Below are 17,809 nucleotides of genomic sequence, written 5' to 3' on the forward strand. Positions count from 1 at the left end.
ACCTGAAGACACACACCAATCTCAAATTCACTGGAACACACAAAAATATCATCAAAATCGGTCCAGCCGTTTAGGACGTAGTTCAATTGTGAATCTAAACCATCGTCGATTCCCCTTGAACTCACAAAAAAAATTTCATCAAAATCGGTCCAGCCGTCTAGAAGGAGTTCAGTGACATACACACGCACACAAGAATTATATATATAAAGATTAAAAAGGCGTTCTCACGCCTGGACCGATTCTGATGGAAATTTGAATTCCAGAGAATTCAAACACTCTTATAGATATATCGATAGTTTTTAGAGATGTGCGCGCATATTATCGAAGTATGGCACAGAAACGATTATAAACGGACTTTTAATGTAAATTAACATACAATGGACACACTAAGTTATAATAATACACAACTGAAACTTTCTGAAAAAGAAATGGATATATTTATAGAAAGAAGTGGAATTTTGTGGAAAAAGTAAAACCAAAATTGTTAACACAGATCAGTTCCGTAATTTCATAGTTTAACTTTCAGCATTGTTTGAAACAATAGCGAATCGACATAGTAGATAAGTATTTATTATATGTTTTAGTACATATATAAATTACTTTAGGCCTTATTTGTTCTCAGTGTCAGTCGAACTCATGACATGTATAAAGTCTTTATTTTGTTGTTGCAATGATTTTAAATATAACACGATATGAACACTATGAACAAGTTTACTGCAATATTTATAATCTGTTCTACGATCATTAACTGTTGTTTAACTGATATTAGCCACGAGGAAAAGCTTAGATTACTCAATAGTTTCATTGAATATATAAATGGTTTGCCTGATAACCCTTACGTTTATGAGGGGGGTAGTCTACAAAGTGCGCACAAAATTGTAAGTTCGTTTAATTTATTCATATCACTAGACTGGACGTAAATATCGTTAAACGAAAAACTTAAAATTTTTATTGTTTTAAATTCAAATTTGAAACGCGTTTATTCTTTGTTTGTTTGTTTCTTTTTCTTTTGTTTTGTTTGTTCTGGCCACGAAGAAAATAATATTATCCAAAGTGAATCAAGAGAATATCATCTGACATCGTGTTGTAAGAGTTTTTACTCTTAGCATTATAAAAATGTATAATTTAATTTAAAATTGTACAAAGTACACATGTCAGAAGTGAAACTTCTTTGGAAAACTAATTTTTAAATATCGTTACTAACAATTATCCTAATCTGTTCTCTAAACCAAATGTTTTTTGTCAATAAGTATGAGTAATTATTAGATGTTCTAACTCGCGGCCACGCGCTATACCGGCACAATGCAACGCTAGTAGGGAAAATGTTCTACTTTTTCGCGGTCGCATGCTAAACTTGCACGTTACAACGCTAGGAGTGAAGATTTTGCTGTAAGACTGTACCTGGTTACAAGGCAAGAACTACTCAAGCTTAATATTCTAGACTTTCTAAAAGCTGAAGAGTAGCCTTCGTCTAGCCCAGACCTGAACCGCAGACTGCAAATTATGGTTAGTTTCAGAAGTCAGCCTGATCTAAATCTATAGAACGAGCTGTGACTAAATCTCCAATTCCATCCAATCTCTTATTCAATTTATCCCGTTAGAACCAGGGAAGGGTCATATTTCATACAGCCTAGATTTTGTTTTATTAATTGCTGAGATTTCGATAAATAAATATATATAAGTTGCAATAAAATAACATAAAAAAAACATTTTAACTTGCAGCAGAACTTATGGCCATTGTAGGTATATTTTCCTCTATATATAAATTTACTAATATAGCTGTATTTGGTAAGTAATAAAATTAAAATAATAAACCGGTGTTTAATTAATTGTTTATAATTGAGGAATTTTCAGAAAATTTTCCTTTGCAGGAAGAAAACAGTGACGTGATACAAATAGAAGCTATCCTAAAGGGCAGGGATAATGAGAACATAGTCAACACAAAATGTATTGCCCGCGTCGTAGACCTTAAACATGGTATAATCGTTGAGGACAAACCGCATTGCCAAGAGGAGTTTGTACAGGCTTCTACAGATAATACGACAGATGTCACCCAGGAAGATGCGGAGAATACACAAAAACAACCTGGTGAGGTATGTCACTTAGTATTTTAGCTATTCCACATTTAATTGATTCCAACCGCGCTGGTACTATCAAGGAGTACCAGCGCTGGTTTTTTGTATCAAGTTAGTAATTTATAGTGATTCCTCGAAATTGTTGGTGTTTCCTCGAACATCATGAGAAAATGCGAGAGACCTCTCGTTCGTACCGTGCTTCCCATAGAAATGTGTAGGTTATCTGCAACCGTAACATCATCGAAAACGCACGACATGCATACAACGTATCTGTCAAAAATATAATACCTACACTTATGCCAATTGCAGTTTTCTTTTCAAAAAGAGTCTCTAAATTGATTCCCGAATACTCTAAAAACGTGCTCAGCAAATTATTGTACCATGAGGTTATGACAATTTCTGCTGGACTTCTACAGCCACGAGGAGCGAGTAAATCTTTCTCCCTACTTTAAACCTTATTGTAAATTCTCTAGTTCTGGAAGTTACCATAACTGGCGATTACCTTCCACCAAACATCGACAAGCTCATAATATATCCTTCTGTTCCATAAAAAAAATTCATAAGAACAATCAAACTCTGTATTTATGTTTTCTTAAAATTAGGGCTAATTAAAAATCTCCCCCTGCTTTAAAATCTTTCATCACCAATAAAAAATCAGCTACAAGTTGATTTTAATGACGAAGTTGTAAAATGGAACTAACCGCCATGAATTACCATAAACAATCAATTATCACTGGTAAGGAAGAGAAAATAACTTCAATTATTATTTATTATTGTAAGATTTTTTTACTTAACCTTTGTTGATTATTGTTGATTCGGTATGCTAAATTGGCAGTATGAAAGTGAGGCTTAAATTACTACAATTATAAAATTAAATTTAAATACAAGGATGACCAAAATTGCATGTTACGAAATTATGTTTCGTCCTTGGTATCTCCTTTTAAAGCTCTGGAGAAGCTTACAAGCTCTCTAAAAATTTTAAGAAAAATATAAATTTTTATTTTTCAGTGGGCAGGGCACACAGCTCAAAGGACAGATAGTCGTTGGGGCAGTAAAGTCCTTGAATGGCGAGCACGTACCGGAAGACTTAGTGTTAGTAGGCTCCCACAAGATGTAACGACAATTTGGCCAAGATCGCCGGAATACGTTGGATGAGGGCAGCGCAGGACCGATCGTCATGGTAATCTTTGGGGGAGACCTTTGTCCAGCAGAGGAAATATTCCGGCTGAAATGATGATGATATTTTTTTATTAGTATAACTTCATTCTTTTAAATTCCGATGTTTTGAGTTTACACAAATAGTTCTCCACAGTTAGTTCATAGTGCCTTCACCTGTTTTTAAAGCATAAAATTCTATAAATGTTTTAGGCAACTGTAGAAGAACTAGTTACTGCAATACCGACAACAATCTTGAATACAACCTGTTATGGATGTGATGATCTTGTTGACGCATCAGGAGGAGAACTTGCAGATTTAGCGATAAAGCAACTTAATAAGAATAATCCAAATGTGAAACACGTTCTTGATGCAATACTTGACGCTAAAAAACAAATTCAGGTTAGTTAGTTCAAGTAAATATTTTAAAATATACACGTACGTACTTTGTATAAAGTTTCTTTTTTTTTGCAGATATTTTCTAGAGTTAAATACATGCTAACTTTGAAAGTCAATTTTGATAATTGTTCTTCTAATGAAACTGAAACATGTGCAGAAAGCAGACCTTGTAAAGTTTCTATTTTGGAAAAATCTTGGATAAAATTAGCAGATGGCTCAAAAAATAGGGTAGTTGTTTCTAATAACTGTACAGATCAAAAGTTCTTCGGTGATGATGTTGCAGACATACAGAATCGGGATAGCGATCATAAATTTAAAGTAAAATTGAAACTGAAAATGACTGATGAAAATTCTAAATCTTCAAATAAAACTAAAAACCCAACTGAAGCTATAGCGGCATTGGGTGAAATAATCAAGACAGCCTACGATGTGGACACAACAACAGACCATCAAGGAATAGTAATGGAAAAAGAACTGCAAAGTATTGGGGATGAAAATGTAAATGGCAGTAGACCTGACAACTTGGATAATATTTTGAATTTAATTGAATTCAACAATAACATAATTCGTGAGGACAGAGACAAGTAGCAGGACGTATAGATAAAGAAGATAGGAAGGATTTCGGATATTTAATTTTTGCTGAATAACATTTGAAAAAATATGTTTAGAGTACCGGCCAATCTCAGCACCATAAAGTACAGAAAGAGACCAATGTAACGTTACAAGATCTTTGTTTGAAGCTCATTATACCGCGGGCTCCTCTTTATAGGATAGTGAAGAGACGGGGCCCATTTTTCAAGCATTCTTATATTACGATTTAATTCAAATGGTGCAGTACTGTGGGCTTACATCATTTATACGTCTAGATAGACTGTGACAGACGTCTAAAAAAATTGAGGTTGACCTCTATTTTGAGTAATGCTCGCACACTAACACAGTGTGTAATTGCTTGTTGCATTAATTGCTTGTAAGACGTAGCTTGTCACGTTCACTAAAGTAATAAACCTGGCCTTTTTTATCTGTTATCCTCAGCAAGAGGCTCTATTTATACGTATAAATTATCTTAAGCTGTGGGTTTCCTAACATCAAACCGTACTCGTATACCTTTGTAGTTTGATGCGAATGGTCTTCCATCATCACATTGATTTCATCATTACCTTAGTGGCTGGTCTTTCTTGGGGTTCAATGTTCAAGTCCAAGTTTCCTCTTAGAAAGCATTAAACCAAAAACGCACAGAGTGTTTATGAGCCTCTAACCTCTCCAAACACAGCATTAATATTGCGAGCTGTTTCGGCTCTGCAAGTTTCAAGCCAGAAATCGTATCGAACAATTACTCTAATGTTAATGTTTTCATGTTTAGTTAAAGCCGAATAATAAAATAAATCCGAATGAGAATAATTTTTTAAATCTAGAATGTTATAGTTGTCATGTGAAAAAGTTATATTCTGAAATCCACAAAGGCGGTTTTATTTTAATACAAAATAGCCAGTACAGCAATCTCCTTACTAAACTCCTATTATTAATTTCGATTCACTGATTGAGTATTAGAAAATAAAACGTATGTAAACAAAAATAACTTGTTTTTTATAATTAGTGTAAAGAACGTTACATGTGATGATGTCAGTTTCCATACAAAATCATAGGAAGGAACTGCAAATATTTGGAACCATACAGAGTAGGGCTTCCAATCCCGCGACCTGTATTCAATCTCGGCATTTGCGGGCCTACGAATTTTCAATCCCGCGGGATCCCGCATATTGAAAATATGCACATTTTAAAACAATGAATTTATCAACTCCACAGTTATTTACGCACATATTACTATTAAAATGAGATCAATCAAATTATACTATTTTTTTTTGTGAAAAAAAATCTGAATAAAAAGCAAATCAAAACGAAACATATCGTTTTCAAAAAATACACAACGCAAAATTAAAAAATCAACCAAAAAAAACACATTTGAAACTGATAAATTAATACTTAATTATTAAGTTTTGCAGCTTTAAATATTTACTGAAAATGTTTGCGAAGGAAATACAACATGTTGACACTGTCTGCCAAACTACTGCGTATTTTACTCTACTGCCTGGTCAGAAAATGCCCTTTCTGCTTCCACACTTGTGGGCGGTATTCCTTTTAAAGGCTTGTATGAATCTTTCATTCACGGACACACCCTTAAATTTTTATTCTATTCTAAAATGATGCATCAATAAACATCACGAAAATACGAAACACTTAATAACTTGAGTTATTAAGAATAATAATTTACGCAGATCATCCTATTTTGCATCACATGCACGCTTTTTTCAGTTCCGCAAATCCCGCGCCCGTAATCCCGCATCTCGCGGGATTGGGAAATGGTGCGGGATTGGAAGCCCTAATACAGAGTGGACTAATGCGAGTCTGACTCGCGCTTCCACCAACAACCAGTGGGAGGTTCCTTTGCACAGGATGCCGGCTAGATTATGGGTACCACAACGGCGCCTATTTTTGCCGTGAAGCAGTACCTAATGTGTAAAAATTGTGTTTCGGTCTGAAGGGCGTCGTAGCTAGTGAAATTACTGGACAAATGAGACTTAACATCTTATGTCTCATGGTGACGAGTGCAATTGTAGTGCCGCTCAGAATATTTGGGTTTCTCAAGAATTCTGAGCGTCACTGCATTGTAATGGGCAGGGCGTATCATTTACCATTAGCTGAACGTCCTGCTTGTCGCGTCCCTTATTGTCATAAAAAAACAAAAAAAACTCCAATCCAACTCCGGCAACCCAAATACGGTGTCCCGCGTGACATATCCAGAAAGATGCGACATGGTTACCATCAAAACAAGCGTGTGTACACAATCCTACTATCTCGGTAATTCTGCTAGTGTTATAAGATACTCGTTGACCCGTGTGCTTGTTTCTACTTCAAGTCTCTACAAATAATGCAATACACTCGACAATGGTCATTATTTTAGGTCAATGGGTAACCAAAACTAAAACAAATATTTCTGCTTGGCTTTAGCGCTCACCCGTTTATTAGATTAATATTGAGTAACTTCTCATTTATTCAAACAAAACAAGTCTTATAGCTATATTTACATAAAAATTATTACAGAAAATTAAGACTATCATTAAGTGGAAGCGTACCAATAATACTGGTAGCATTTCCGCATTGGATAGCTAGGCTGATCCGTTGACCGAAATAGCAGCTAGCGCTTGGGTTTCCAGTAGCCTTATTGAGGCGCGAAGATAGTACTTTGTACATTCTCCGCACCTCTGGGCCCCACAGGCCAAGTGTCTCGACATCAAACGGCACAAAGATGTATATATCATGAGTTAAAATATATCTACACCTATTTTATATTAAAATACTAAAACTGATAATACTAAAACTGTTTACTTGACCACTTAAATGTGCCAATGCCTGTTTTGGTTTCGTTGATGTTTGTAATTGGTTCAACATTTCCTTTAAACTCCCTAATACTTCACTAATACTTCAAATGTTTTTCTGGCACAAAAAAAAAGTATAAGAGCTTTATGCAATGTCAGTCCTCTAGAATCGTGTAGACCATTATTCAAAAAGCACCGTCTGTTAACGCTTACTGGTCTATATATATTAGAAATTTGTATGTTCTTTAAAAAACATGGTGAACTTTTTAAACCAGCAAAGGACTATTCCATATTAGGATTAAGAGATCCAACTCGCCTTCTGATGCCATACTGTAGAACAGCGCTTCATCAAAACAACGCAAATGTTATGTGTATTAGGGTCTTTAACCACCTTCCAAAGAATATTAGAGACATGCCAAAAGCATTAATGCATAAAAAAATAAAATTATGGCTAATAGATAAATGCTTTTATAGTTGAAAAGAATTCTTTAGCCAAAAATAATAGTATTTAAATGTAATTTTTGAGAGGTATCTACAAACTAATATTTATTTAATATTATATTATTGAATTAAAACTATGTAATGTTTATTAGTGACGTATAAATATAAAAATTCCAATATTGACAATCAAATATTTGTATGCCGATATTTTGGCGAATTGTGCTGTACACCAATTAATTGTTAACAACTATGGTATACCACGATTCATATAAATAAATCATTTCATTTCATTTCCAGACTTGAAAAGAATGTAATGGACACGTATATCAATTTATTTCTCCGTATAAACTTATTAAAATACAAAATTATAAGTAAAGATGAATGTAAAGTTTTATTAGAGACAGGTAATAAATAATATTCTTAATAATTAATAATAATAATAATTAATAGTTCTGTTTGCGGGAGGATTTGGGTCATGGCGAAACGATCTGATTTACTTCTCGAAAATAACACATTTGTAAGCTTTTAGCGATTATTTAAAGGACATTGCTTAGTGGCCGATTGATGTAAGTAATATTATAACTTATAGCACACACTAAGAGATATATAGACATACAATTTTCAAAGGTCAGTTTGAAGTTCGGATCCATCGCATTTTTCAGTGTCTGTGACAAAGCGACACACAAACCATTTATGGAATTGTACCTATTGCTATCATGAAAACCGTAATTATTTAAAATCAATACTTATAGACCCAAAACAGTGATTTTCGGTCCCTTTCAATTATTATACTAGCGTTACTGTATTCAAGTTTCAACCCTCAATAGGTTAGATCTGGGTTCGCCCAAATGTAACCATTAGGTCCCAAATTTAAATTTCCAGTAAAGTCTCCCTTTTCCCAAGTTATGGCTGAATAATGACAATTATTATTGCTATGAACACAACTACTTCACTGTCGATTGTTGCCGCCTTTTACCAGTGAGAGCCCGTTCTCCAAGTTTTGTTGGTTATGCATATACGAAAGGGAGGATAAAAATATATATTTTATTTTCACGAATACGGAAACGGTCTAGGGTTTACATTAAACATGCCACTCTACCCATGAATCAAAAGTTTTGTTGATTTTAGATGACAACTTTTTTCACACGCGTAGCATTGTTGACCTAAAGGTAGGTAAAACTTTTTAAGTAAGTAGGTATCTATCCCTACTTTCTGGTAAAATAGCCCTTAAGATACAGCAATTAGATAAAACTTTATCAGACCATTGCAAACCTATTGTAATGAATGAAAATTGGTTTAAATTGAATTAATTTAATTTAAACCAATTAAATTATATGCGGTCATTGTTTCATCATCATCATCAGCCAGAAGACGTCCACTGCTGGACAAAGACCTCACCCAAAGATCTTGACCAGATCATCGATCCATCTTGTGGGGGGGCCTACCTAGTCTTCAAAAAGATTGCAATAACATGAATGAAATGAAAAAGAAAATGAATTGACAAAAACAAAAGTAAAAACAGCGATTCGATCTTCTTATCTTCAATCAAGTCCTCTCCGTTCGGCTTGAGTTTTGGGCGTTGCGTAGAGAAGGGTAGTACTCAGAGTTGTTTACATTGATACCAGCAGCGGATTTCCACCACCAGACATTACGTACGACAACCGCTCGTTGTACAAAAGTTTCTTGCCTCGCTCAGCCACTATGTGGAATTAATTACTGCGCACGCTGTCGGATCGGTGGGAGTTTCCGATGCTGGCTCACTGGATAAGGCTGCACGCAGTTGTATAGTAATTTACCGTCATCATCAGTCCACCCGGACCAGCCTGTTATTATATTATATTTTAATTTTAATTTTATTTTTTCTCAATATGTAAATTTATAAGTTATTACTAACACTATTTTGTAAGTTTGAAAATTGTACCTACTAACATATATATGGATGAATCCGAAATAAATGATTATTATTATTACCGGCTGCTGTTTTCCCGAATCGATACATGAATAAGAGACCGGCAACGCATCTGTTGCCCCTGGTGTAGTCTGGATGTCCATGGCCGTTTGCCTCACAGCTTCCCATCACGTGAGCCCGTTTGCTTGCTTATATAAAAAAAAATCCGAAAAGAAAACTTAACCAAACAGCTGAAAGAGAAAATCAAGACAATTTTTATCTGAATCAGGTGATGAGGAAGAAACAGTTTTTTTTTTATGGAATAGGAGGACAAACGAGCGTACGGATCACCTGTTGTTAAGTGATCACCGCCGCCAACAATCTCTTGCAACACCAGAGGAATCACAGGAGCGTTGCCGGCCTTTAAGGAAGGTGTACGCGCTTTTTTTGAAGGTACCCATGTCGTATCGTCCCTGAAACACCAAACAAGGAAGCTCATTCCACAGCTTTGTAGTACGTGGAAGAAAGCTCCTTGAAAACCGCACTGTGGAGGACCGCCACACATCCAGATGGTGAGGATGATATCCTTACTTGTGGCGTGTCGTGCGAAGGTGGAATTCGGCGGCAGGAATCAGGTTAAACAGCTCTTCGGAACACTCCCCGTGATAAATGCGGTAGAAGACACACAATGAAGCGACGTCTCTACGCAACGCCAAGTGATCCAGCCGTTCAGAGAGCACTGGGTCCCCGACAATTCGAGCTGCTCTGCGTTGCACGCGGTCAAATGGATCAAGCTGATACTGGGGTGCGCCAGACCAGAGATGACAGCAATACTCCATGTGTTGCCGGACCTGCGCTTTGTAGAGCGCTAGTATGTGGGCCGGCTTGAAGTATTGCCGTGCTCTATTAATGACGCCCAGTTTCTTTGAAGAATGATGACCACGAAATTGGCAATCGCTCGAGATTTCGAGACCCAGTATTCCGATACTCGGCGAGGCTTTGAGGGAAGTGTTGTCGAAGAGCGGTGATACGACAAATGGGGTTTTTTTAGTGGTAAACGCGCAAACTTGAGTCTTCTGGGGGTTAAATTGGACAAGGTTCAATTTTCCCCATTCCGCGACCTTCTCAAGAGAGGACTCGATAGAAGACACAAGTTTCTCCCGGCACTGGTCGACTTCTTCTTCTTATCGAGTCGACGGTCACCTCAAATACGGGCAGCCCAAAAAGCCGCAACCGTGATAGCTCGGTCGGTAGCCTCGTGTAGCTCCTCGTTCGTGCATGTTGTCGGGCACGCAGGGCACCCAGTCATGTGCGCAACGGTCTGTCTTGGATGACCGCAGATGCACTCCGTATCATGTCCAGAGATGAAACCCCACCTCGCTAAGTTTGTCCTAGATTTTCCCACTCCTGCTCTGAGACGGCTTAGCGACTTCCAGATAGGCCAACTGAGGTTGTATCCTTCGGCTAGTTTCTCTTTCACGCTGATGTTCGGGTTTGAGGTGCTTAGCCGTGACCTCCACATGGCAAGACGTGTAGTTTCAGCGGACTGGTTGAGAGGCTGCACTGAGTGTAAGAAGCTATTCCTGGAGCGTAGCCTATGGCGGGCTGGTATATGATTGAATAGTGGGTGCCGTCTGTCCTGTGTCTGTTTTGTTCTTTCTACCGAGCTGGAGACTGCTCTTCGCACCTCAGGGGGGGCTATTCCTGCCAGCTGGTACAGTTTTTCGGTAGGTGTTGGCTTCAGACAACCGGTTATTAAACGACAGGACTCATTCAGTGCTACGTCGATCAGCTTTGTATGTGCCGACCGTTCCCATGCAGGGGAGGCATATTCGGCTGCGGAGTAGCAGAGTGCAATGGCTGTAGTGCGCAAGACGGTTGGTTTAGATCCCCAGGAAGTCGTAGTCAGCTTTCTCAGTATGTTGTTGCGTGTGCAGACTTTCTGCTGAGTATTCATGCTGCTGCTGTTTCATCGTCAGGCTTCGGTCAAGGGTTACGCCCAAGTATTTGGGGATTATATTATGGGATAATTTTGTGTTTTGCCATGTTATGTTAAGTTCCCTGTTGGCGTCTTTATTACGTAGGTGGTATACGCAGACTTCGGTTTTATTTGGGTTTGGTTTCAATCCATTTGCCGCATAGTAGTCGCCGAGCTCGTTCAGGGATGTAGTTATTGCTTCCTCTACACTCGTGAAGCTGTCCGCTTGAGCTGCTAGTGCTAGGTCATCTGCGTAAATGAAGCTTTTTGTGTCCCGTGCCCTAGGCTGGTCGTTTGTGTAGATATTGAACAGACTTGGTGCCAGGACGCTACCCTGTGGCAGTCCATTGCGCTGTTTCCTCCACCGACTCTTCTGATTTTGAAGGACAACCTGGAATTGGCGGTGGCTCAGTAGCTGCCTCACAATCTGGCAAAAGGTGTAATCAGCCGTGATTTCGTAAAGCTTTTTGATCATTGCGCAGATGTTAACTGTATCGTAAGCAGCTGAAAAGTCCACAAAAGTGACACCGGTAATTTTCCCCCTCTCGAAACCATCCTCAATATGTTGGGTCAGGTTGAGAATTTGCGACGAGCAGGACTTGCCTGGGCGAAAACCTGATTGTTCGGGGATAAGCTTCTCATCGATGTGTGGTGTGAGTCGGCCAAGAAGGATTCTTTCAAACAGCTTGTACAGGTGGCAAAGAAGGGAAATTGGTCGGAAATTTTAGGATCGTCAGCAGGTTTACCAGGCTTAAGTAACGCAACGGCACTTGTTGAAGAGCCTCAGAATCCAATCCAGCGTTGCAGGGCCAAAATTCTTTATCTGTTCGACTGTGAGATCGTCAAGTCCACACGCTTTCCCACTCTTTACCTTCTTGAGCGCAGCTTTTAGTTCGCTTAGGCTAATGTTAGTGCTGAGAGCATCCGTTTCTGTCGTTAGATCTCTTAGGATTTTAGTAGCTCCTGGAGAGGAGAGGAGACTGGTCGACGATTTCCCGAGAGAGACCTGCATGGCCCGTGTATATGGCATCACCAGTGCTGTCGTCTGCATAGCAATGAATTTTGGAGGTGTCCAACATATCATTGATATGCAGAAGAAACAGCGTGGGAGACAGCACACAGCCTTGGGGCACTCCAGCATTCACGGGCTTCGGGTTCGAGCAATATCCGTCGACAACGACCTGTATGCTACGCCCAGTGAGGAAGCTGGAGGTCCACTTGCACAAGCTCTCGGGAAGCCCAAATGATGGAAGTTTGGAGAGGAGCGTCTTGTGCCATACACGATCAAAGGCCTTCGCTATATCCAGGCAACTGCCAGGCCTTCCCCCTTGCTTTCAATAGCCGCAGCCCATCTATGTGTCAGGTATACCAGAAAATCACCTGCCGACCGACCATGGCAAAACCCGTATTGTCGGTCGTTGATCAACTGGTGACCCTCTAGGTATACCAAAAGCTGACGGCTAATTATGCTCTCCATGATTTTGGAGAGCAGGGAGGTAATAGCAATAGGCCTGTAGTTTGCCGGATCCGAACTGTCTCCTTTTTTTTGGATCGGATGGACAAGGGCAGACTTCCATGAGTCAGGGACTACGCCTTTAGAATAAGAGTGCCGGAATAAACGCGTTAGCACCGGCGTCAACTCAGGGGCACACGTTCTAAGCACGATTGGAGAAATGCCATCCGACCCGCTCGACTTCCTGACGTCCAACGAAAACAGAGCTCGCCTAACAGTTTTCTGTCTGAACTGTACTTCAGGCATAGAGCTCTGACACCGCGGGATGGTCGGCGGTGTTTTTCCGTTGTCGTCAAGAGTCGAGTTGGAGGCGAAAAGAGTGCACAAGAGATCGGCTTTCTCTTTTGCCGTATGGGCCAGGGTGTCATTCCTCATGTGCAACGGCGGCATGGACGGCTGGCTGAAGTAAACAAGAGCAGCTTTCGACAACGACCAGAACTTGCGTGTTCCGGTCGGGTAACTAGAAAGCTGCTCGCAGATTTTGACGATGTGCTTCGAATTCGCACGGGCGATTTGCCGCTTAAAAAATCTGGAGGCACGGTTGGGCCACCGGCCACCTACAGAGTTTGGTATAAAAATATCCATACCCTGTAGTATCACATCGGCTACTGCAACGGCGCAGGCACTAGGATCATCTGAAGGGAAATAAACCCTGCCCCAAGGGTAGGATGCAAAAAAGGAACGCATCCTATCCCAATCTGCTGACTTGTAGTGCCAAACGCGGCGGGTCGCTGGTGGTCTGCGACGTTGGCGTCGGATAGGCACTACACTCCTGACCAGGCAATGGTCGGACGTTCCGAGAGGGGCGTCAACAAAGACCTGGTTACCATCGGGATGTGTAGTCAGCAGAAGATCCAATAAGGACGGCATGTGGCTATCCACATCCGGGAGCCGCGTTGGCGACTCAACCAATTGGGACAGACCATACGCCAATGCAAAATTATGCACAGATCGCCCTGCGTAGTCTGTGGTACGTGATCCAAGCCATTCGGCATTGTGCCCGTTGAAATCACCCAAGACTACGATTTCAGCGGAGGGGATCTGTGCAAGTACGTCGTCAATTGCAGCTTGAACGCAGCCCATGAGATGATCGGTTTCTGCGTTACCACTATGGGACCTGTAGACACACGCATAGATGCGGACGCGGTCCTCTAAATCTACGCGGAGCCAGAGAGTGGACAGGTCTCTACCCTCAAAATTGCCAAGACGGCGACAGCAGAAATCCTCCCTAACGTACACACATACCCCGGCATGAGGCAAAAAATTGTGCTCAATTTTGTACCCGGGGTACGTTAAATATAAGGAAACACAAGGCCGGTTGCGCCATCTCAAGGTGGTGGTGGACGGCGTTTAAATTGGAGTGAATATCCCTGATATTGCAAAAGTCCACGTTGAGTATGGAGCGGGGTGCCGTGGTGATACTGCCTCGTTTGTCCTTGGTCATGCACGGTTCTGTGCCCTCCCCAGAATTGCCCGGGGAGGGATTCTCCGAAAATCGTTTTTAGTACCGCTGTCATATTCGGGTGGAGGGGGGGGGGGGGAATGGCCACCGGTCCTCGACACTAACCTATGCGAAACATAGCGGCACTAGGCCGCTACTTCACGCCGGTATTCTGTGCGAGTGTGGTAATTAACCCGGACGAGTCTGGCCCGATTGTGCTGACGTCAAAAGACGGCAGCGTGACTCTCCCACTTTTAAAAAACACACACTGTGAGCCTAGATAGGCAAACTCCTCATCTAGGTTGAATTTGTAAGACTTTGTTTTGAGCGAATTATATTCGCCAGCTGGATCAAGAACGTTATATCAATGTGTTGCGAATTCCAATGAAAATGTTAAGAAACATTTGTGTGACAATTTTTTTAAGGTTAAAAATTACCATTATGATCTATAGATGTATTTGCTGCCACCAAATAGAAAGGTCTTTTATGACTTTGCGACAGAAGTTTGGTGATATAGATTTGAAAAACGGTGTGAATGCATTTTGTACTACTGTAAGAAAACTTTGTATTACGTAAACGAAAAATGTCGAAAACATGGTAGTCAGTTGGAGCAAGGTCTGGGGAATGCGGAGGGCGACGAATGGTTTCTAATTGCAGTTCCTGTAGAGTTAAAGCGGTTTCTCGTGCTGTATGAGGTCTCGCGTTATCATAGAGCAATAATGGTGAAGATCGTTTCATGAGCCGGGGCTGTTTTACTGCTAGTGTTGCTATCATTCATCGTTCGGAGTTCGGCACAGCAGACATCTGTCGTTATTGCTTGACCAGATCGGAGTATAGTGCTATAGTGAATAACACTTTCATTTCATTGTTATTCACCTGCGTCACCTGCGTCTTCCACGTGGTTCGTTCTTCAAATCAAAGTTTCCATCACTAAAGCGGTGCGTTCTTTAGCAGTACCCTCAAAAACGCAATATTGATACTGCGAGATGTTTCTGCCGCGTTACTTCGCGTCGGAACTCGTATTTGAAAATCACTCGAAATTTCGACGTATCCATCTTTCTTGTCTAAGCTGAAAAAAAAACAACGAAAAGCCGGTAATCGAATGTTGCACATTTTTTTAAAGAAGAACTACATAGGTACCATGTTAGAAAAGCTTCGATCGAAAATAATCTCAAACCATGAAGGTTCTATGTCAATTTGAAATATCTATTATAATAAAACGGCAATTTCCTACTTTAACCTCTATTACTAATTGTAACGCAATTTGATCTAAAATAGAGGACTGCCTCCCCTTTCCTCTAATCTTTCTAAAAATGGATGATTGATTCCTCTTTTCAATGAGTTATTTAAACATGAATAAGAATATTTGAATTTCACAGAATGCGAATGTGTCAGCTCAAAAGCGATCGCTGCTTGACTTTTGTCAAGCCGATATCATACCGATAAAGATCAGGAGATTATGTAAGCGATGTGCATTTGCATATGACTAGGCTGCAGGAGATCTGGGTTCCGATGCAAACTCAATAAGAGAAGGTTCACGTAATGCAATTGGATGCCTACTGAGATGTTAGTTGAATTACTAAAGCCAGGGCTGCTGGCTGCACCATATTATATTACATACACACAATAACTGGTGGCTATTGATGTTAGTTGTTTTTTTTTTTATGAAAATAAGGGACGAGACGAGCAGGACGTTCAGCTGATGGTAATTGATACGCCCTGCCCATTACAATGCAATGCCGCTCAGGATTCTTGAAAAACCCCACAAATTCTAAGCGGCACTACAATTGCGCTCGTCACCTTGAGACATAAGATGATAAATCTCATTTGCCCTGTAATTTCACTAGCTACGGCGCCCTTCAGACCGAAACACAGTAATGCTTACACATTACTGCTTCACGGCAGAAATAGGCGCCGTTGTGGTACCCATAACCTAGCCGGCATCCTGTGCAAAGGAGCCCCCCACTGGTTTGCGCCGCAATAGTCTATTCTTTTTGTTGTAAATTTTGTTGTAGCAAACTATAGGGCAGATAGGCAGCAGGCACTGTAATGGCCTGCCCATGCGTATCAATTACTCATCCCGCGCTATGACAATAGTCATAAAAAATCATTTCACCAAACGCCGAGCGGAGACATCAGTCTTTGACATCTTTTTTTTTATGGAATAGGAGAACAAACGAGCGTGCGGGTCACCTGGTGTTAAGTGATCACCACCGCCCACATTCTCTTGCAACACCAGAGGAATCACAAGAGCGTTGCCGGCCTTTAAGGAAGGTGTACGCGCTTATCTACGCGAGGTTTTAGCGGGGCAGCAGTGTAGCCTTCAGTGTTTCAATTTTAATAATATATATTTTCCTACGCACGCGCTACAATTATCTAGATTTTCAGTAATATGTGTCTTCTACGGAACATATGTAGTGTTACGGAGAATTTGACTTGATTGATAGCTCTCGCCGTAAGCTTAATGATCTAAATAATAAGAATAAAATCACTCTCACTGTAATGGATGTATGGCGTTTCTCTGCAGTGCGGTTCTTAAGAAACTCTCTTCCACGAACAAAACTCTGGAATTAAATTACTTGCGCGGTGTTGCCAGGCCGCTATTCCTCTGGTAATCAATAACATTCCATTTCATTAATTCATTAGGTGATGCCTACGCTTGTTTGTTCCTTTATTCTATAAAAAAAGAGAAACGTTAGAAAAATGTTTGCAATATCTGTGTTCCAGCTTGTCAAGCTATTAATTCCTGTGTCAATTGGCTGCAACTTTTAAACTCAACGGGCGCGGATTCTATTAATTTTATGATTGGAAGTAAGTGAATAAATCACTTACTGCTGCACACTTGAAACTGAAACACAAATAATCCTTGTACACTACTGCTTAAGAATAAACGCGGCTATACTTAAGAAACTATCCAGCATTTTTGACCGACTTTCAGCAACCTTACGTGCTGCTACCAGGCCAGCGAAACTCTCTAAGAAAAAAGAAATTCACTCGTTTGTATGAAACATGCAGTCATTGACAGATTGACGGATGACGGCTATAATCTTATAAAAAAAGAAGATAGCCGAAATCCACTACGTTTTAAGCAACTGTTCGCTTTTAAACTTAGCCGGATTATATTTCATGGCCAATCGCGATACTATAATTACTACTATTTCAAACTTATGTCAAATGACTGCACGTTTCATAGTAAACTAAATTTTTACTTAGGTAGTCCCGCCGCTTATTACGTAGTATTTACATTCTCTTTGGCTGCTACTGTTCTTCTACATGATACATGCATATTTAATTGGTAATCAGCAGGAACGATATATTCTAATATCTAAAAGTTAATATGTGTTTGTTCGTATTTAATGCACCGTCATCAGGAAAGCTAAGAGTGAAAGTCATAAATCTAATTTTAATTTAAATTAAATTTGTTATCTAAACTAATATTACAAATGTGTATTATGCTTGTATGACTGCTACTCAATCACGCCGAAATGCCTAAATGGATATTAATGAAATTTGACACAAACATAGATTATTAGCTGGCTTAGCGC

The 17,809-nt window shown here is 39.9% G+C and overlaps 1 protein-coding gene across 1 annotated transcript; it reads left to right on the forward strand.

Moving 5' to 3' along the window:
- Positions 1-605: 605 nt before the first annotated feature.
- Positions 606-5,479, forward strand: LOC126966166 (uncharacterized). Its single transcript, XM_050810124.1, has 4 exons — positions 606-878; positions 1,872-2,093; positions 3,444-3,632; positions 3,705-5,479. The coding sequence occupies exons 1-4, from the start codon at positions 693-695 to the stop codon at positions 4,215-4,217; spliced, it is 1,110 nt and encodes a 369-aa protein (XP_050666081.1). The 5' UTR covers positions 606-692; the 3' UTR covers positions 4,218-5,479.
- Positions 5,480-17,809: the final 12,330 nt, after the last annotated feature.

The sequence above is a fragment of the Leptidea sinapis genome, chromosome 9, assembly GCF_905404315.1.
Source record: "Leptidea sinapis chromosome 9, ilLepSina1.1, whole genome shotgun sequence".
In the NCBI taxonomy this organism is placed as follows: Eukaryota; Metazoa; Arthropoda; class Insecta; order Lepidoptera; family Pieridae; genus Leptidea; species Leptidea sinapis.

Excerpts from the sequence above, each read along its gene's own strand:
- LOC126966166 (XM_050810124.1), top strand. The coding sequence starts at position 693 with ATGAACACTATGAACAAGTTTACTGCAATATTTATAATCTGTTCTACG. Across the intron at positions 2,094-3,443 it reads CACAAAAACAACCTGGTGAG|GCAACTGTAGAAGAACTAGT; the intron begins GTATGTCACTTA and ends TAAATGTTTTAG. Across the intron at positions 3,633-3,704 it reads ACGCTAAAAAACAAATTCAG|ATATTTTCTAGAGTTAAATA; the intron begins GTTAGTTAGTTC and ends TTTTTTTTGCAG.